We start from the raw sequence: 23,035 nt of genomic DNA, 5'->3' as shown, positions 1-23,035 counted from the left end.
ATTTTTGTTTTATGTTGAGGTGCAATCCATACTGAAGGCTGTGGTCTTTGATTTTCATTAACAAGTGCTTCAAGTCCTCTTCATTTTCAAAAATTAGAAATATTAGAAATATATTTTCTGAAAGTGTGTTTTTTAAAGCTTATCAGCATGTTCTAATGATGAGACTCACAATTAGAAAATGAAATCAGTCATACTATGTGAAAAAAAAGGGAATTTACCTTACAGAAATTCATCTACAATTTAAGAAACTGTCTATTTAAAAAAAAAAAAAAAGCAAAGCATGTTCCACCACTCAGGGGCACGGAGTGGAGATGTGTGAAAACCCAAGTAGCAGGCCCTCTTCTCTACTGCACTGACATACCATACTCTCCCTATGTGATCTCTACAGCCGCACCACTTCACATTCTTCTCCCTCTCCAGACTCCTAAATCCAATTTCTTTCTTGCCATTTCTATTTGGGTGTCTAACAAGCACATCTCCCTTAACATGGTCAAAACAGAACTCTTAAATTTATTTTATGTACTTCTCCCACAATCTTCCACATCTTGGTAAACAGCATCACCCTCTAACCAGATATTCAGGCCAAAAGTCCAGGCAGTGTAACAGTGATCAGGAACACAGACTTTGAAGCCAGATTGCCTGGATTCAAATCTTGCTTCTGCTCTTCACTACCTGTGCAAACATACAAGCCTCAGAGTGATAATTATATCCACATCATAGGTTTGCTATGAGGATTACCAAAACCAATACCACTGCCGCTGAATCGATTCGAACTCGTATAGACCTCACAGGGTTTCCAAGGCTATAAATCTTTACAGAAGCAGACTACCACATCTTCCTCCTGTGCACTGGCTGGGGGGTTCAAACCGCCGACCTTCTGGTTAGTAGCTGACTGCTTTAATCCCTGTACTACCAGGACTCCACTATGAAATTAAATGTACTAATTCATGTAAGGAAACCCTGGTGGCATGGTAGTTAAGTGCTATGGGTGCAAACCAAAAGGTTGGCAGTTTGAATCCACCGGGCAGTCCTTGGAAACTCCATGGGGCAGTTCACTCTGTCCTACAGGGTCACTATGAGTCAGAATCAACTCGACAGCAATGGGTTTAGTTTTGGTTTAATTCATGTAAAGCATTTAGAGCAGCACCTGGCAAATAGTAAATATTCATGAACTTTGAGCTAGCATTACTATTATTAATATTTTTATTATTATCCTTGATTCCTTTTTTCTCTCATCCAACCCACTATACCAAAATACTACAAAAATATACCTGAAATCCACTGACTTCTCTCAGTTGTTACCACCACCAAATCCACCCTAGTTCATGCCACCATCTAACTTAACTGTGAAAGCTTCCTAACGAGCCTTCCATGCTTCCACTTTCTCTACCCTCCAAAGCAGATTTCCAAGCAATAGCCACAGTAATCCATTTAAAACAAAAATCAAATCATGTCATTCCCTTATTCAAAACTATCCTGTGACTTTACACTACATTAGGCTAAAAATCAAACTTTTTAACCTGAGTTTATTCAAAGTTCTACATCTTGCCCAAGAGCCAGCGCAGTCTCATATCATCCCCCATTAGCTCACTACACCCAGATGCACTGGCCTTTTTACTCTGCAGAGATGCCAACGCCCCCTCCTCGGGGCCTTTGCATTAGTGACCTTCCATGCCTGGAACGCTGTTTTCTGTATATTTGTTCAGCTGGCTCTTTCATGTCATATTTTGCTAACTGTCTGTACCTCTCACTAGAATATAAGTTCTGTAATGGAAGAAACTTCATCTTACCTGTTAAGCACTATAACCCTACTACCTAAAACAAAATGAGGATGAACCAACGAAAATTTATTTAAAATAGGGCATTAAGGAACTGGCTAAGGCTTCTAGGATTATTATGTGAAGCAAAGGAATACATTTTTCCCTCATTCTTTTCCCTCCCTGTGCTGATTATCGATTTAATGCAACTCAGTTGTACATTTACCCTTTTTGCCTGCTCTGTAACTAGACGCTAATACACTTAATTTCAATATTTTCTTGGTTTGAAGATCTAAAACCCCCTGAGTGCACAACTCCTTACAAAGACACAGTTACAATCAAAGATCCTAACAATTATAGTCAGAAGACATGAGACTCAATCATGGCTCCATCAATTACTCATCGAAATAACCTCTGGCAAATCACTTAGCCTCTCACTTCCTCATCTGTAAATACAGATTATAACCCCTGTCTATCTCAGAAGCTTGTGGTTAGGATCAAATGAGATAACACACAAACAGAAAACTGAAGACAAATCGAAGTTATTATTATTCAGGATCTATCAGTTCAACAAAATTTTACTGAACACTGACCCTATGTGCCAGGTGCTACACACTAGATGCTGGAGATAGAAAATTTTAATTAAGACAAAGCCCTTACTCTCAAAGAGCTGATATTTTAGTTGGGGAGAAAAATACATTATCAGAATAGTTTTATCGCAGTTTGGTAGTGTACAGATGCTGTGGGAGCACAAAGGAAGCATATACATGGGAAGGCTTCTGGAGCCAGGAGGTCACAGTTCAGTTTCAAAAGGTGAGGAGGGGTAAGAAAGAGTTCTCGAAGGAGAAGATAATGTCTAATTTTTACTAGTTCTAAAGTGTGTTCAAAAGCCAGATTAGTTATACTACCATAATAATCACATGATCACAGGTCAAGAACAAGCTTTCAGATATCACCTGGGATAAAACTCTTCTATCAACTTAGATTTCCCCAGCACCATTTATGTTACTCTCTACCACTAAGTCAAATACCATTTTCATCTACTTGAGGGAAGTTTTTCTCATCTTACAAGAATATTTCCATTAATAAGGCTGAACAGCCTCAACTACATACCCCAAGGTCAAAACCTGTCTCACTGGAAAAGAAAGTAATAAAGAGACCATAGTAACAGATTAAGAGTTCTACTTCAACCACAGCCCTGAACAAAACTCCTTCCCTCCTTTCCTACCTTCTTCCACTGCTGCCAGGACAGGTTCCCTCCCATCTACTCTCCTGCATGATAAGCTAAAGAGCTCCCTGGACTTCCTCTCAGCCCGACTTAGTCTTGAACCACGCAGGAGACAGACAAGTACTGCCTGACACAGCGAGTTACTGTCCCTTCTCTATCAATTTCAGAAACACTGAGGCCAGAACTCTTCACAGCCCACCAATAATCAGGACAAATTCATTAAAAGTAAATGTGAATCCACTAAAGGTCAGCATAGAATTACCCTATACCCTGAAATTCCACTCCTAGGAATATGACCAACAGAAATCTTTGCCAAAAGGTATACCAGCATGTTCAAAGCAGAAGTATTAGTAATACTTACGAAAAAAAAATTTTTTTTTAATGCCTGTCAACAATAGAACAGATAAATAAATTGTAATAAAATCAATCAGAATTGGAACAAATCAGAATCCTGTGCTACCCGACAGGGTGCAACAAAAAGAACACAGTACATTTCTATGACATTTCTGTTCAAGATGTATAACTTTAATCGAAAGATGTGGGAACATCAGATAAGCCCAAATAGATATTCTACAAAACAACTAGCCTATAATCTTGAAAAATGATAAACTCATGAAAGTCAAGGAAAGACTATAAACCTGTTCCAGACTGAAGCAAGCTAAAGAGACATGACAACTAAATGGCACAGGTGATTTGGGACTAGAACTTTTCGTTATAAAAGACATTATTGAGACAACTGGTGAAACGTGAATGGGGTCTGAATAGCAGTAATGTATCAATGCTAATTTTCGTATTTTGACAACCGAATTATGGTTATGTGTAAGAATATCCCCGTTTGTAGGAATTAGACACTAAAGTACTTGGCGGAGATGAGACATCAGGGTGGCAACTTATTCTCAAATGGTTTAGGGAAAAAGATACTGTTTTTTACTTGCAACTGTTCTATAAGTTTGGGATTGTTTCAAAATAAATTACAAAAAAAATACATTTCTTAAGTATGCTGGAGCAGGGAAAGAATAAATAGGAAGTAGGGAAGAAGAAAAAAACTCAAAGTTTATATGCTACATTTGTTACCAACAAGGAACAAAGTTTGCAGTTTACTGAAAAAATGATGTTATTTTCAATTTAGAAGGTCAAAGAGTTTTGTCTTTTTTCTCAGCATTTGAAGGGATCCTGTCTTCTACCTGGAAAGTTACAAACTTTCCCCAAAAAAATTATAAAAATTTGCTACAATTTTTCCCTCTACAACGTATTACTAGAAAGATTAGCGGAATAGCAAATATACTTAGAATACCCAGAATTATCTGAGAGAAAAACGCATAGGAAATGCAAAAAAGTTCTTTACAAAGTAAATTTATAAAACAAGTTAAAATATATTAAAAAGTTATTTATGCTTTGCAATACGCAAATGAAAACCTTAGAGCATCATAAGCAATCTGAACATCATATTGAAAGTTAAATTAACTTATATCCTAAAGAAACACAGAACAAAGCTACAAAGGGTGTATAAATTAAAAATGTGAACAAGTCAAATAATAAAGTGAATTACTTACTGCCAAAGCCTTGGACAGTTTGGCTCTAAACTCATTCAGGATGATTGCCACGATGTCCTTAAGTGGTACATAAGCAAAGCCAGCTTCCAAATAGACTTTCCTTCCTCGAAACAAATCTAGAGCATCAGCAAAAGGGATCTGAATTCAAAGTGAAATGGGGAAAGTTAAGTCAGCGCCTGTCATTACAAAATCCGTCTACATCTTTGTATGTATTAAGTCTAAACAAAATCATTCCTGTGAAAAATACATCAGTCTCAGGAGATCCAAAACAAAGACAGAAAGATCAATTTATTCTCCTTAAAACAAAACACTTAGCATTAGGAAACCGTTCGTTTCAGAGTAGAGATGATGATGATCACATGCCAAGTTAGATAGCTTTTCCTTATTCTTAACCTATAAATTTACAAATTATAATCTCTAAGATTTCAAATTTTGGAACTGCTAAGCACATTATATTCTAAGAGTTCAGCTGCTAACCAAAGGTCGGCAGTTGGAATCCACCAGGCGCTCCTTGGAAACCCTATGGGGCAGTTCTACTCTGTCCTACAGGGTCTCTCGGAGCCGGAATCAACTTGACGGTAAAGGGTTTGGTTCAATTTTTAAGCACATTATATTCACCTCAGAAAACATAGTCACATTATATTCTCCATCAAATAGAATCCTAATGTACATACATAGCTCAGTGCTAAAATTACTAGTACATAAAGAAATTCTGACTTTCTTCATCTATGTTTACATTCTTTTTCTACAAAAATATATTGGAAAAGTGAGTCTCAACACTAAGAAATGAAAATAATTTTAGTTTTGATATTAAAATAAGTATTTACCTGTAAGTTTTTTTTTTTTTTTTTTGCTTTAAGTGAAAGTTTACAAATCAAGTTAGTCTCTCATACTAAAATGTATATACACCTTACTATGTATACTCCTGGAAACCCTGGTGGCACAGTGGTTAAGAGCTACAGCTGCAAACCTAAAGGTCAGAAGTTCAAATCCACCAGGTGCTCCTTGGAAACTCTATGGGGCAGTTCTACCCTGTCCTAAAGGGTCGCTAAAGTCGGAATTGACTCAACGGCAACAGGGTTTTATATATACTCTTAGCTGCTCTCCCCCTAATGAGACAGGACACTCCTTCCCTCCACTCTCTATTTTCATGTCCACTCGGCCAGCCTCTGACCCCCTCTGCCCTCTCATCTCCTCTCCAGACAGGAGCTGCCCACATACTCTCATGTGTCTACCTGACCCAAGAAGCTCATTCTTCACCAGTATCATTTTCTATCCCATAGTCCAGTACAATCCCCGTCTGAAGAGTTGGCTTTGGGAATGGTTCCTGTCTTGCGCTAACAGAAGGTCTGCAGACCATGACCTCTGGGGTCGTTTTAGTCTCAGTCAGACCATAAACTCTGGTCTTTTTATGAGAATTTGGGATCTGCATCCCACTGCTCTCTTGCTCCCTCAGGGGTTCTCTGTTGTGTTCCCTGTCATGGCAGCCATCAGTTGTAGCTGGACACCATCTAATTCTTCTGGTCTCAGGCTGATGGAGTCTCTGATTTATGTGGCCTTTTCTGTCTCTTGGGTTCATAATTACCTTGTGTCTTTCGTGTTCTTCATTCTCTTTTGCTCCACATAGGTTGAGACCAATTGATGCATTTTAGATGGTCACCTGCTAGCGTTTAAGACCCCAAGCACCACTCTCCGAAGTGGGAGGCAGAATGTTTTCTTAATAGATTTTATTATGCCAACTGACTTAGATGTCCCCTGAAACCATGGTCCCCAAGCCCCCACCCCTACTACGCTGGCCTTCTAAGCGTTCAGTTTATTCAGGAAACTACTTTTGGTTTAGTCCAGTTGTGCTGACCTCTCCGGTATTGGGTGTTGTCTTTCTCTTCACCAAAAATAGTTCTTGTCTACTATCTACTTAGTGAAAACCCCCCTCTCTGTCCCTCCCCCTCTCGTAACCATCAAAGAATATTTTCTTCTCTGTTTAAAATATTTTTTGAGTCCTTATAATAGTGATCTCATAAAATATTTGTCCTTTCGCAACTGACTAACTTCATTCAGCATAATGCCTTCCAGACTCCTCCATGTTATGAAATGTTTCACAGATTCATGATTGTTCTTTATCAATGGGTAGTATTCCATTGTCTGAATATGTCATAATTTATTTATCCATTTATCTGTTGGCAGGCACCTTGGTTGCTTCCATCTTTTTGCTATTGTAAACAGTGCTGCAATGAACATGGGTGTGCACATATCTGTTAGTGTAAAGGCTCTTATTTCTCTAGGATATATTCCAAGGAGTGGGATTGCTGGATCCTATGGTAGTTCTATTTCTAGCTTTTTAAGGAAGCACCAAATCGATTTCCAAAGTGGCTGTACCATTTTATATTCCCGCCAGCGGTGTAAAAGTGTTCCAGTCTCTCCACGACCTCTCCCACATTTATTATTTTGGGTTTTTTGGATTAATGCCAGTCTTGTTGATGTGAGATGGAATCTCACTGTAGTTTTGATTTGCATTTCTGTAATGACTAATAATCCTGAGCATTTCCTCAAGTATCTGTTAGCTACCTTGGTGTGAGATGGAATCTCACTGTAGTTTTGATTTGCATTTCTATAATGACTAATGATCCTGAGCATTTCCTCAAGTATCTGTTAGCTACCTTTTCTTTTTTTGCAGTATCTTTACCTGGTTTTGGTATCAGGGATATGGTGGCTTCATAGAATGAGTTTGGGAGTATTCCCTCCTTTTCTATGCTCTGAAATACCTTTAGTAGTGGTGGTGTTAACTTGTCTCTGAAAGTTTGGCAGAACTCTGCCGTGACCCTCCAGGCCAGAGCTTTTTTTTTGTTGGTAGTTTTTTGATTACCTTTTCAATCTCTTCTTTTGTTATGGGTTTATTTAGTTGTTCTACCTCTGTTTGTGTTAGTTTAGGTAGGTAGTGTGTTTCTAGGAATTCATCCATTTCTTCTAGGTTTTCAAATTTGTTTGAGTAAGATTTTTCTTAGTAATCTGATTCTTTTAATTTCAGTTGGGTCTGGTGTAATATCGCCCCTCTCATTTCTTATTCGGATTATTTGCTTCCTCTCCTGTTTTTCTTTTTGTCAGTTTGGCCAGTGGTTTATCAATTTTGTTAATCTTTTCAAAGAACCAGCTTTTGGTCTTGGTAACTCTTTCAACTGTTTTTCTGTTCTCTATTTTGTTTAATTCTGCTCAAATTTTTATTATTTGCTTTCTTCTGGTGCCTGAGCGTTTCTTTTGTTGCTCTCTTTCTCTTTGTTCAAGTTGTAGGGATTACGTTTTGATTTTGGCCCTTTCTTCTTTCTGGATGTGTGCATTCATTGATATAAATTGACCCCTGAGCAATGCTTTCGCTGTGTCCCAAAGGTTCTGATAGGAAGTGTTTTCACTCTCATTGGATTCTCTGAATTTCTTTATTCCATCCTAATGTCTTCTATAACCCAGTCTTTTTTGAGCAGGGTATTGTTCAGTTTCCAAGTGTTTGATTTCTTTTCCCTACTTTCTCTGTTATTGATTTATACTTTTATAGCCTTATGGTCAGAGAAGATGCTTTGTAATATTTCAGTGTTTTGGATTCTGCTAAGGCTTGCTTTATGAGCTAATATGTGGTCTATTCTAGAGAATGTTCCATGTGCACTAGAAAAGAAAGCATACTTGGTTGCTGTTGGGTGGAGTGTTTCTTATATGTCTTTGAGGTCAAGTTGGTTGACTGTGGCATTTAGATCTTCTGTGTCTTTATCGAGCTGCTTTCTGGGTGTCCTGTTCTTTACAGAAAGTGGTGTGTTCAAGTCTCCTGCTATAATTGTGGGGCTGTCTAACTCACTTTTCAGTGCTGTTAGAGTTTGTTTTATGTATCTTGCAGCCCTGACACTGGGTGCATAAATATTTAATATGGTTATATCCTCCTGGTATATTGCCCCTTAAATCATTATATCGTGTCCTTCCTTATCCTTTGTGGTGGATTTAACTTTAAAGTCTATTTTCTCAGAAATTAATACTGCCACTCCTGCTCTTTTTTGATTGTTGTTTGCTTGATATATTTTTTCCATCCTTTGAGTTTTAGTTTGTGTCTCTAAGTCTATGGTGTGTCTCTCTAAGTATTTTTTAAAAATACTGATACTATTCCACTTATATCTTTTATAGTCCTATGAACTACGCTACAATTCTAAGAGATGAGAATATATTAGTAAATTACAAAAATCATTCCCACTCTCCAATATAGGAAGAATTTCTCTCCTTTTTAAAACTGAGGTAGGAAATTAGGTGAAAAATAATGATCCCTAACTTCCCTATTCACCCAAATCATACGGAAAAGCTGAATCTAAATGCCTAAAATTCTTCTGTATATTCAACAACACCTCACACAATGTACATACTGTATGTTTTTTAACAGATAACTTTTGGTTAATTTGCTGATTTCAACGATTACAACACAGCTCTTGTCCTCAAGGAGTTCATCACTTAGCTGAGGAAACAAGACAGACACACATGGAAAGTCAAACAGCTCTACAGGGCAGTACTGTTTGTGATACTGCACCAAGCAGAAGTTCACAAAGGACATATTAACACAGCAGGTGAGAGAGTTTACTGCAATAACCCAGGCAAGAAAAGGGGATGAAAGAAGTGTGGAAACGTGAGTTCTAGTCCAAGCTCTGTTATTAACTATACTTGTGATTTTGGTAAATTCACTGAGCTCCTCTAAACCTCAGTGGCCAGATCTGTAAAACCGGGGGAGGAGAGGAAGAAAGAGACTAAATGACCCTTAGGGTTTCTTTGGCTCTAAACATTCCAGCTTATTAGGGTTATCACAGTGGAAATAAAAATGCCCAAGCAGAAGCAAAAGACGATATGAAGCAGCATAACAGGAAATGTGTGATGTGGGAGGAATAAATATTGATTCTCCCACTCTAAGCTTGGAAGGTTGACTGAATGATGACCCAATTGGTAGAAACAGGGAACTGAAACAGACAGCTAATGTGTAGGCAGAATTTTAAAATTACTGGCACACACCAGTAATAACCAGGAAATTTTTTCAAAAAGAAAGTGTGGGTTTGCAGGCTTGCAGCTATCAAATATTAAAGTCAGTTTCAGCTCTTCCCCTCTTCCACTTCTGGAACTATTCAGTCCAAAAGCCATTCAGTGGGTTCAAGCAAAGTAGGTATCTGTGCTGGCGATGTGGGGGGGACTGAGGTGGCCCAGTGCAGGATGCTGGAACTTTAGTGGATTAAGGAAGGTATTCCCATGGGAGGGCAAGTTGGCACAGAGTGTCAGAGCCCAAGTGGCATGAGAGGGAGTCCACATGGAGAGGTGGTCCAAAGAAGGGTGTCATAGGCCAAAAGTGGTGAAAATGATTTCCATGCAAGGCAATAATCCAGCACAGGGTGTTGGAGCCAAGTGAGTGATGAGGGCATCTATACAGGGGGCAGCCTAGTGCAGGGTAAGAAGCCCAAGCATTGTGAGGACTGCATTCCTTAAAGAAAATGGCCTGCAGCAGGGGTCAGAGCCCAAGCAAGGTTAGGAGGGTGTCTGTGTAAGCGGACAGCCCTGCAAAGATGTTAGCATACCCTAGTTGGTTGAGGACAACAGCTGTGCAAGAGTAGGGTAGCTGTGGTGACACTGAGGCTCAATGAATGGGTTAATTAAGTATGTATATAAAGGTCAATGTGATATATTTAACAATACCTAGAAAATACTTTAAGTTTACATACCTTATAAACTGTCTCCAACTGAGTCCCACTTAAGATCGGTGATGAGGCAATGATCTCCTGTTCTCGAAGGTTCTTCTCTTCATCACTTATCTAAAAAGAAACATATTTTACTGTTTAAGAAATTAAAAGTTCTCATTCAATTTCAATAAAATGCTTTCCTGTTCTACTGGAGAGTCAATACTTTTACAAAAAAACCTCTAAAACCCTAACACCGCAAATCTTTCATAGTATGATTACTGAATCATTATTATCATTAGATAAGTCAATTTGTGAAAGAAAATCTAAATTCATTACTCTTTCAAATTTCTACTGTGACAATTTCCAACACTTAAAGAAAATTAGCAGAAAGAAAGCGGAAAAGATTTGTAATAAAAACTCAGGTTACCGTAGACTAAAAGTGTGTATTATCCCAATTCAAGAGTTATGTTAATTTGCTAAAATACTTATTTGAGTTTAAGAGTGGTTTAACTATTTTTCAAATTTTCTAGCTGCATAAGACAACTCCAAACTTAAAACACTCATTTTTTGCAGAAACAACTATAAATCTATGATCTTAGACTGATAATGGCCTCACAAAAGACTGAAAGATCTGACTAGATAAAAATTTTAAACTTCTATACAGAAAAAAAAGACCTGTAAATGAAGATGAACTATAAATGACAAATAGAGGGAAATACTTGCAATATTTCACAAGGAGTTATTCTCGATAAACCCCTAGACAGTAGTACATACGTACTAGTAACCCCAAACTGGCAAAACCCAAAAATCAATATTCACAAAAGTTATAATAATAATTATAAATTAAATAAAAATGTGGTACAACTATCTATTAAAACGGCAAAAATTAAAGATTTAGAATACAGTGTTGGGCAATCTGTGTGTAGGGCACTTTGACAATACGTGTCAAAAAGCCTTAAAAATGCAAACTCTAACAATTTCACTTCTAGAATTAATCTTAAATAGCAAGACAAGTATACAGGTAAGAACGATGTTTCTTCATCACAGTGTTATTTATAAGAAGAAGAAAAAACCTAAGCGTACAACAACAGGTATCTGATTAAATAAACGGCAGTAGAACTTGCTGTTTCAGTAAAAGTTACTCAGATCAATCTCTCATGGAAAAAAAGGGGGAAAAATGTAATATAAGCATCTTCTTAAAAGCAGGAAAGGTTACTATACAAAGTCGGGCCCCCACAAAGTGGGATCTAAAAGACCCTCCTGCTCAAATGGTGTGGGTCATCAAGGCAATCTCAAGCCTTGAACTTGTTTTCCAGTGGTCCCTGATCCAAATGCCCCAAGCACCTGGCAGAAGCAAACTCAAATCTGCTACAGAGGAAAGTACCTTCTCAGTATGCCTCAAAATATTCCTACAAATAAATTTTAAAATACAGTGTCAAATACATTGCATTTTACAACAAGGCACAGGTGACTTCATGAGCAAAAACAACACAAACAGATTCATAAAGTATATAGAAATAACAGTGCTAGTAATCAAGTCAACAGCAACTAACAACAACATGTGTAAGGAAACAAAAAATAAGCCTGATGATATCTGCGTGAATGGAAAACTATTAACAGTGATTTGTTTAAAAAAAAAAAAGAAGAACTTTTAGAAACAAACAAAAAATTCAGTAACAGAAATTAAAAACTCAATGCAATCATAAAGAAACACCTTATTGCTGTTGTATGCTGTCCAGTCGATTCACAGAGACCCTATAGGGCAGGGCAGAACTGCCCCACAGGGTTTCCTAGGCTGTAATCTTTAGGGAACACATCACCCACCAGGTCTTTTCTCCCTCTGGTGGATTCAAATTGCCTACCTTTCGTTTAGCAGCTGAGTACTTTAACCATTGTGTCACCAGGGCTCCTTAGGTTTCAGTAATTGGGGACTAAGTAATTTAGATCAAACCACCTGCTAAGGTAAAGAAGCCACGTAAAACATCAACAGGCAATTCCTGCCATTTAAAGTCCACTTTTGTATTTGCTAATTCTGGGAAAGCAGTTTGAAAGAGATCTGCCAAGAGTAGATAAACCACCTCCTATTTTCATCTAAGACCCTGACGGACTTAGGTGGGAGTGAACCAAAGGGGTTTACCAGCCAGCATATGGATATCAGCCCAGTCTCCCATTATCTAGTAGATCAGATCCTGTATTTGAATTAAAATGGTCCTGGACTAGCAGTGCCTCCAGGCCCATGGAAGAAACAAATAAAAACCCTCCTGGAGAAAGATATAATCCTCCTAAGCCCCAATATATTCCTCCAAATAACTTTCCACATACAATGTCCGGCCCAAGGTCAAGGACAACAAAGCACACAAGAAAACAAGACTCTATAAATTAGAATTAGACAGACAAGACCAAAGTTAAAAAAAAAAAAAAAAGTATAAATATTGAAAGGAAACAAAACTATCATCATTATCTACAAATTATATGATTAGTATACTTAGAATAATATCCAGAAGAATCCATAGATTAATTATTAGAATCATTTACCTGATTAAGAAAGTTTTCTGGATTCAAGGTCAAATATAAGAAAACCGATCATATTTCCATCTGTCAGCAACAAAGATCAATAATGGAATTTTTTTAAGCTATAATTTACAATGGGGTCAAAACTACCAAGTACCTAGAATAAACCTAACAAAAGATGTGCAAGGTCTCCATAAAGAAATACAAAATTTACTAAGAAGCTAGAAAAAATCTAAGTAACAGAGAGATGCCATAACCACACACCAGAAGATTTAATATTGTAAATGTGTCAAATTGACCTGCAGATTCAATACAATCCCAAACAAAACCACAATATCTTATGTGTATGGACATTCTACAAGTGATTCTAAAATGTACATGCACATGCAAAAGACCAAAACTAGCCAAGACAAAAATAAGAAAAGCACAGTCAAATAGAGTGGAAAAGGAGCAAAAGGCAAGAACAGACACTTTACAAATGAGAAAATTCAAAGGGTCAATAAATATATGACATATGACAACACGTTCAATCTCCTTAGCCAACAGAGTAGTGTAAATTAAAACCATAGTGAAAACCACAATGAGATACCACTATATAGCCATTAGAATGGTTAAAATTTTTTCAAGGTGTGAGGAATCAGGACTCTCATATATTGTTGATAGGAATACAAATGATACAGCCACTTTGGAAAAAGATCTGGCAATTTCTTATAAAACTAAGGATATCTGCCCTTATGACTTAGCAATTCCACTCCTAGGTATTCACCCAATAAAAACGAAAGCATATGTCCACAAAAAGACTCATGTATGAATGTTCATGAAAGTTCTTTTCATAATAGCAAATATTTAGAAATAGCCCAGGTATCCATCAGTAGCAGAACAGATAACCAAATTGTACTCTATCCATGTAATGGAATGCTACCTCAGCAATTAAAAGGAACAAGTTACTAATATGAACAACATAAATCAATTTCAAAAACTTGCTGGATGAAAGAAGCCTTACACAAAAGAGCTCACACTACTGTATATGGTCCCATTCATATGAAGTTCTACAACAGGTAAAATTAATCTATAGTAGAAAAACTCTGAACAGCAGCTGCCTCTTGGAAGATGGGGTCAGAGACTTACTGGGATGGAGCATGAGGAAACTTTCCGAAGTGACAATAATGTTCCGTATCTTGATAAGAATTTGGGTTGCACAAGTATACACATTTGTCAGAACTCATAAGTTATACACTTAAGATCTGTACACTTCATTGTATATAAATCTTACCTTTAAAAAGAGAACTTAATAAACATTCAACTCAAGTTAATGATATGCATGCTGAAGTATTAGGTGGGAAGTATACTTATGTCTGCAGTTTACTCTGGAATAGGCTGATGAGTGGATAGAAGAACAGATAAATGAGTTGTTGTTGTTAGGTGCTGTCAAGTCTTTTCTGACTCACAGCAACCCCATGTATAGATATGTGATAAAAACAAGTATAGTAAAAAGTAAATTATAAAATCTAGATGGTGAGTACATGTGGGTTTTGACTGTAAGTTTCTTGCAACTTTTCTGTATGTTCAAAAATTTTCACAATATAATTTTGGGCTCAAAATAATATAATGAGGATATTTCTACACACCCACCAGAAGAGCTGAAATACAGATAAGGAGGTAGAATAATGGAACCTCCCATACCCTACTGATAACACTGTATAAATTGGTATAACCACTTTAGAAAATTTGGCATTATCTCATGAGTTGAAGATAAATATACCCTATTAACCTGGTAATTTAATCCTAAGTATATATCCTAGAGTACAGATAAGCACACTCTTTCTGGAAAAGGCCAAATAGTAAATATTTGAGGCTTTCCAAGTCATATGATCTCTATCTCAAGTACTTATTTTGTCTTTGTAGTAAGCAAACAGCCATAAACAATTTATGAAAAAATGAACATGGCTGTGTCCCAGTAAAGCTTTATGGACATTGAAAGTTACATTTCATACAATTTTCCTGTATCAAAAAAATATAATTCTTTTCATTTTTTTCCAACCATTTAAAAATGTAAAAACTATTATCAGTTCAAAGGCCATGCAAAAATGGTAGTGGGTTAGATTTGGCCCATAAGCCATAGTTTATAGATCCCTACCCTACGGCAATGAACCTCAGACTGTAACATTCATCAGAATCAACTAGAAGGATTGTTAAAACACAGATTGCTGAATCCCACTCTAGAGTTTCTGATTCATAAAGTCTGGGGTAGGTCCCAAGAATCTGCATTTCTAACAAGTTTCCAAATGATGGGGCTGGGCCTGTCGAAATTCTCATACCCCTGCCCTACAGAAAAGTATATACTAGGAAACATCAGCAAGCATTATTCATATAACCATTATTCATAACAGCCAAGAAGTGGAAACCTAAATAACCACCAAAGGTAGAATTATCCAATAAGAATTTCATAACCAAAATATACATAAAACCTCAACAACTTAGTAACAAAAGGACAAATAACCCGATCAAAAACAGGCAAAGAACTCAAAAAGACATTTCACCAGACAACACTCAAATGGCTGCCAAACACATGAAAAGATGGCCAACATCATTAGCCATCAGAGACATGCTAGGAGCCCTGGTGGCCTAATGGTTAAGAGCTCTGGCTGCTAAACAAAAGGTCAGCCATTCAAATCTACCATCCGCTCCTTGGAAGCCCTATGGGGCAGTTCTTCTCTGTCCTTCAGGGTCACTATGAGTCGGAATCAACTTGATGGCAACAGGTTTAGTTTTGGGTTTTTTTGTTTGTTTAGGACAGCTAAGATAAAAAAAAAAAAAAAAACAGAAAATAACAAATCTTGGCGAGGATGTGGGGAAATTAGAACCCTTTTCCATTGCTGGTGACAGCTCCTCAAAAAACTAAAGACAGAACTACCATATGACCCAGCAATTTCCTGCTAGGTATATACCCAAAATACTTGAAAGCAGAGATTCAAACAGATACTTGTTTGCCAATGTTCACTGCAGCACTATACACAATAGCTAAAAGGTAGAAACAACCTAAATGCTCATCCATCTATGGAGGAATGGATAAACAAAATGTGGTACATACATGCAATGGAATACTGCTTAGTAAAAGAAATGTAGCCTTGATACACACTATGATATGGATGGAGCTTGAAGGCATTACGCTTAGTGAAATAAATCAATCACAAAAGGACAAATATTGTATGACGTCGCTTATATAAAAAGACAAGAACAGACAAATATATAGAGATCAAAGTTTATTAGTGGTTACAAGGGGTGGGAGGGAAGGGAAAGGGGGGGTTATTGCTTATGATGCACTGACATTTGGTTTACAGTGTAAAACTTTCAGTTTACAGTGATAGAAAATCACACTGATTAAGGGTAGGGTTAACACTACATGGCTGATTAATGTAATCGCTGTCAATAAGTTGTACACCTGTAAAAAGCTGAACTGGCAAAAGTTGTGTAATAGATATATTTACAGCAATAACAACAACAAAAAAGAACAGCTGCTGAGGCTGCTTATGTATAACCAAACACCTCATGGGATTTGGTTCCTTGGTTTGGAGGTTTAGCGTCATGGTTTCATTGGCTATTCCAGTTAATTGACCTAAAACTGTGTTCAGTGTTTCCATTCTATCTCCTAGTTCATAGTGTTGTGCCTGGGGTCTTAAAAGCTTGCAAGCAGCCATCTAAGACACAACAATTAGTCGCTATTCACCTGGAGCAACAGAGCGAGGGGAGTCAGGAATAGGCAGAGGATATGCAACATGTAGCTAATTGCCTCGTTGAACAACTCCCTCCTTTGCCATGAGACTAAAAGAACTGGATGGTGCCTGGCCACTGTTACTGAACATTTTGATCGAAGATGCTATAGAAGAATCCTGATCAAAAGGGAAAAAATACAGAACAAAATTTTAAATTCTCGTGGAATCCAGATCTTCTGGAGTAATGGAAGCTGGATGAACCCTAGGAACTACTGCCCTGAGATAATTTCAAACCTGAAACCAAAAATAACCCCCAAAGACTTCTTAAAACCAAACAATAGTTTAGGTTAACTAGTAAAGAATGTTGATCTTGCATATTGTGCTTTTTTAAGATCTACCTATATGGAATCAAACTGACAACAGTAATTTGAAAGATGAGACAGGAAACTTGGGGAGCAGTGAGTTTATGTTAATGGGGAGAAACAACTTGAAAAAGGAGGGTGATAACAGTAGCACAACCTGAAGAATGTAATCAATGTCACTGAATTGTTCATGCATAAATTGTTAAACTGGTATATGTTCTGCTGTGTATATTCTCAACAACAAAAATAAAATATAAAAAAGTAGAATGAATAAGTGTGGAATATTCACAGTAACAAAAATTTTTAAACACTGCAACTTCACACAACATGGATAACCTAAAAATATATTAGGCAAAATAATCCAGACAAAAAGTAAAACATACTGAATGATTCCATTTATATAAAGTTTTGTTTTAATAAGAAAAACTATTATTTAGGGACGAGGGCTCAGATGGTAAACAAAACCAAACAAAAAAGGTAAGGAAGTGATTACCATAAAGTCAGACTAGTGGTTTCCTGCAGAGACAGAGAAAAGGGTGTGGTTGAGAAGCAGCACAAGGTAAGATTTCTAGGGTAATCGCAATGCTGTATATATTTCCTCACCTGGATGACAGATCAGTGTTCATTGACCTGCAATCTATTAAACTACATGCTTGTATTTTATATAGTTTTCTGTATATGTGTTATATTTCTTAATTTTTTAAAGATTAGAAAAAGTGAAATAGAAGTAAATTAGCTTTGTTATGTAACAGAATTTAAAATTATGGAAATTTACAAACATTGTTATAAAAAAAATCCATAAAATACTGTTAGATGAAAGTAAATTAATACAATTTGTATGTGATGAATCTTTAAGAGACTCCAAGTGTATTTTTGTGAATAAGTGTATATATGGCAAAAAGTCTAGAAGGTTCTACACCAAAATATCAGTCTAATGCTGGGTAAAGAGATTACAGATAATTTTTATTTTCTTCTTTATAATTATCTCAATTTTATAATAAGTCATTATAATGATTTATTATAAGCATATTATTATAAGCATATTGTTGCTGTTGTGTGTCACTGAGTCAATTCCGACTCAGAGAGACCCTATAGATGCAGCAGAACTGCCCCATAGGGTTTTCTAGGCTATAATTGATCACCAGGGCTTTCCTCCTACGGAGCCACCGGTGGGTTCAAACTGCCATCCTTTTGGTTAGCAGCCAAGTGCTTACCCATTGTACCACAAGGGCTTCTTAATTTAACCGAAGTTCTGAAGTCAAGCATCAAGTATATGAATTATTCATCTAGCACTACGTTAAATATTTTTTTTAAAACATAGATAAATCATCAAATGAACTTATAAGTATTTAATGCACTATTACAACTACCTCCCACCACCACCACTACTGACACCAATTGCATACCCTGCATTACACAGTCAGGGCGCCCAATGCCCCATCCATCCTTTTCCTTTTCACAGTGAGGAGGATGATTAATGGGTAGTGCTGGGAGGGTGGTCTGCCTTTATGATTCATATCCAGGCTGCCTAAGCTGAGGCTCATAGCATTCTCTGATAGGGAGGCTTAGAATTGGGTCTCTCTCTTCCAGTCCCTGCTGCCTGTCAGAAAGTTTCCTCCCTGTTCTGATGCCACAGTAACTGCCTCTGTGACTACCTATAACCACTTAATTGTACTAAGGTAATCATATAACCAGTGGGAGAACAAATGTTCTTTCTAGTCATGCACTCATGGTCACAGGACTGCCATACTGTTGAATGCAGCTTGACAGTAGGATAGTCAGGCCAGGTGCTGCTTTACAAAGCCGCTTTCCTCTTACTCCTTTTTCCACGTACCCATGCACTCTGATGTATAAAACCCCTAGGCCCCTTTGACTCATGGTCTTTCGCCTGCAACATAAACTTGGAGCCTTACATGTGCAGAAGAGATTTCCTATGTCAACTCACCCTGGGAAGCGGGTCTGAGGGAGACTACCTCCCAATGAACCTTATCCTATTCAACTACGTCCTAAACCCTATGTAAGTACATAGAAACTTGTAAAATGCCACTGGGTAATATCAGTTAATTACTCAGAGCTACAGCCCTCTCTATGAGCCCATTTTTCATCACAGCTCATTGCAGGTAGAACCAATAAGACTTTGCCTTTCTATACCTGGAAGCATATTAACCAACCATATTCAGCAGAAGTATCAAAAATATACATACTTCTGGAGCAGACAAAATCTTTCTAGGGGGCCTTAGCTGATCAAAAGGGATTTAATTACTATTCATTGAATCAGATATCATGCAAAAACAAATAACTAAAACCAAAAGAAAGTAACATGAATTACAAGTTTTAAATTAAACAAAATGTATACCCATAAGGAAGAAGCCCTGGTTAAAGCACTCCGCTGCCAACCAAAAGGTCGGCGGTTCAAACCCACAAGCTGCTCCATGGAAGAAAGATATGGCAGCCTGCTTGCATAAGATTTACAGCCTTGGAAACCCTATGGGGCACTTCTACTCTGTCCTATAGGGTCGTTATGAGTCAGAATTGACTCAACAGCAGTATGTTTGGTGTTTTGGATACACCAGTAAGGAACAGGTTACATGGTGGGACATCTATACAATGGATAGACAGTATGTAACTACTAAAGATGGATATCTACATTTAGTAACATGGAAGAACACCCATGACAACATTCTAAGTAGGGGAGAAAAACACAGGCTACAAGTTGTTGTTGTTGCTGTTAGTTTCATCAAGTGAGCTCTAACTCATGGTGACCTTATGTATAGAAGGAAACACTGCCTACTCCTATGCCATCTCTATAATCGCTAGTAATACTAAGTATATGATAAGATCTCATTTAAACTAAATGACATGCATATGTACATACATATGCAAGAAAGATGCCTGGAAACATTTACCAGAACGAACAGAGGGATTATCCCTGGATGACAGAATTTTGAGGAATTTTTTACACTTTTCTGTACTATTTGAGTATTTACAGAGTCAAAGAGTTTTTTTTTGTTTTAAATAAGAAATATATATATATTTAAAAGAAAAAAAAAAAAACAAGAGAGAAAGCCCAGGAATATCTCTTTAGTTTTGACCACCAATCTTTATTTACTTAAGAAAATGATAAATGTTTTTTTATTAGGGTGGCTAGAACAGAATCTTTGTTCCTAGAATAGTATCTTCATTTTGTGGTCATAATCTGTTGCCTTCTCCTTTCCTCTCATATTCATAGCAGGATTTAGAAGAACTTCAGCCAAATTTTTATTATTAGAACTTGGCTGCCCTCTCTGCAAACCCTTATAAATGCCCTTTCTGTCTCTCCTATAATCTCTGTTTTCTCATAGACTTCATTTTCCTACACATTCTCTTCTTTTCAGGTTCTCTCCAGGTGTTCTTGCTGTCTCCTCTCCCATCAAATTTCCTGTTCCTGCCATTCAAAAGCTCTTCTATACACACTACAGGCTATTTCTGCTGCTGTTACTGCTGATGCAGCCACTGCCTGGCACTTTTCCTGTACTTGCTCACTGTCACTGATAAAATATACAAATAACTTAAAACAAAGGCAGCAATCATCATTTTCTTTAAAAAGCAAACCAACTTTTTTTAAAATTACAAAGCACAAGTAAAGCTTTTCAAAGGATCTTACACCTCTTCTTAAAAAAAAGCAAGCTTGAGAATTCCAGAAATGTGAGTTCACATTTCCGTAAGTAATAAGCATTTTTTTCTTTCTTGTTTATTTATAAAAATGAAATAACATTAAGAGAAAAGCTGCAATAAAGCTTATTCATAATTCCAGTCAAACAAATGATTGTTTTTACTTCTTATATTTAATTTTCTATCCATGCACATATTTTCCACTGCCTTAATTATATCATCGCAGTAGCTGCTTTTGTTGTTTAAAATGATATATTTGAAATACCTATTGCCCAAATAATTTCCTAGTCATCGAAAATACTTTATAGAGCAAGACATGGTATAAACAGGTACACCCAAGAGCCACCATTTATATCATTATTCTAAAGTCAGAAATATACCATTAAAGGCCATGAAGAAGGGATTCATAAAACGGACTCACACAGTCCTCTCCTGTATATTGGGCTTCTTTCACTCAGCATGTTTTTGAGATTCATCCAGGTGTTGTTTGTATCAGTCACTCATTCCATTGTAGTATGCCATTACACAGATACAGTTTATCCATTCACTTGGTAGGTGGAGATTTAGACTGTTTCTGGGTTTTGATTATTATGAATAAAGCTGCTATGAATATTTACATATAAGTCTTAGGACATGTTTTCATTACCCTTGGGTAAATACCCAGGGTAGAACCCTGGGCCATAACATAGATATATGTTTAATTTTATAATAAACAGCCAGACCCTTTCCTAAAGTGGCTGTACCATTTTACACTCCTACCAAAAACGTATGAGAGTTCTAATTGCTCAACATACTCGCCAATACTCAGTGCTGTCAGTCTTTTGAACTTTAACTACTTGAGTGATAGTGGTTCTAACTTGCATTTCCCTATTGCTCAATAATGTTGACTATTTTTTTCATGGGCTTATTTGCCATTCATGTATCTTCCTTTGAGAAGTGCCTATTCAAATATTTTCCCCATTTTTCATTGGGTTATTTTCTTAATCTTGAGTTGGAAGAGTTCTTCATATATTCTGGATATGTCCTTTGTCACATACATGTGTTGAAGTATCTTCTCCCAATCTATGGTTTGCCTTTTCATTTTTTAAAAATATCTTTCAAAGTTTTAAATTTTGAAGGCCTATTAACCATGTTTTCTTTTATATTCATGCTTTTTGTGCCCCACCTAAGACATTTTTGCTTCACCCAGGTTACAAAGATTTTCCCCTATCTATTCTGTAGAAGTTTTATAGTTTTAGATTTTATGGTTAAGTCTATGATTCCTTTTGAGTTATTTTTTGTATATGGTATGAAGTAAAAGTTGAGGTTCATTTTCTTTCTCAAATATATATCCAGTTGTTTCAGGACTACTTATTTAAAAGATTGTCCTTTCTCCAGTGAAATACTCTGGAACCTTTGTCAAAAATCAATTTACCATATACACATGGGTCTACTTCTGGCCTCTCTAGGCTGTTCCACTGATCTATGTGTCTATCCTGTAACAATATCATACTGTAGTGATTGCTGTGTCTTTAGAGTAAGTTTTAATTCAGGTAGTTTAAGTCCTAGAGCTTTGTTCTTTTTCTCTTCTTTAAAATGGCTTTGGATACTCTAGGTTATTTGCATTTCCATACACATTTAAAAATCAGTTTGTCAATTTCTATAAAAATGTCTGCTGTGATTTTGATTTTTTGAATTACACCAGATCTATAGATCAATTTAAGGAGAACTGATATCTGAACATAGTTGAATTTTGTTATCTATAAACATGGTATATCTCTAATTTATTTAGGTCTTTTTAAATTTCTCTCAGCAATGTTTTATGCTTTTCAGTGGAGCGATACTGAATATTTTAAATTATCCCTTAGCTATTTCATGTTTTGGGTGTTATCATACTTGGTATTTTTAAATTTTAATTCTAATTGTTCACTGCTTTCTTGAATGTCATTTTAATTTTGTTCTTTTACTTCAAAATTAAAGATACTGTTGACCAGCTTAAGCCCAATTAGTATTAGAATGACACCGTACAATCGCCACTTTTGACATGCCTAATGATTTCCATATTTGTCCCAATCAACGGAATCTAAGACTCATGCAGTACTAATTATTGTTCTTTCTCTGTATTTCCACAAAGGGTAAAAATCTAACAGAAAACTGGTTCTCAAATATATTTTTAGGAATAAAATTCTTCCTTCAAAGGAAATATTACCCATAAGGATATTATGGTGTAAAAATTAGAAGAAAAAAATACGTATATCACTAGCCTGGTAGACATACGGCTGGATGGAACCCATTCAGTCCACCACCATTCCATCTCTACCCTTTTATGGCCCATTTCCAAAGAGCAAAGTCAAGAACCCCTACAATGAAAATAGGAAGTAACTGCACAAACAGTGCCATGAAGACAGTGATGGCAACACTACTAAAACAGAATCAATGGGTGGCTAACAGCTATCTCACTACTGTGTGATGGCTCAAAGTGTTTGGTCATCAGTTGTATGAAAGTTGACATAAGGAGGAAAAGGAAGCAGTTTAGGTGTGTCAACCTGAAGATTATTCAAAATCAGTAGTGACTGAGGTCAATGCATATTATTTGCTAG

General features: G+C 36.7%; 1 protein-coding gene across 1 annotated transcript in view; it reads right to left on the bottom strand.

Annotated features, from left to right (window-relative positions):
- Window positions 1-23,035, bottom strand: part of PRIM2 (DNA primase subunit 2) — a 376,165-nt gene that overhangs the window by 288,310 nt on the left and 64,820 nt on the right. The window contains exons 6-7 of the mRNA XM_003404412.4: window positions 10,262-10,351; window positions 4,539-4,676 (exon numbers count right to left, since the gene is read on the bottom strand). Coding sequence (XP_003404460.1) covers window positions 4,539-4,676; window positions 10,262-10,351 — 228 coding nt within the window. The remainder of the gene's footprint in view (window positions 1-4,538; window positions 4,677-10,261; window positions 10,352-23,035) is intronic.

Source organism: Loxodonta africana, chromosome 1, assembly GCF_030014295.1.
Source record: "Loxodonta africana isolate mLoxAfr1 chromosome 1, mLoxAfr1.hap2, whole genome shotgun sequence".
Taxonomy (NCBI): Eukaryota; Metazoa; Chordata; class Mammalia; order Proboscidea; family Elephantidae; genus Loxodonta; species Loxodonta africana.
This window is presented reverse-complemented; position numbering and strand designations above follow the sequence as displayed.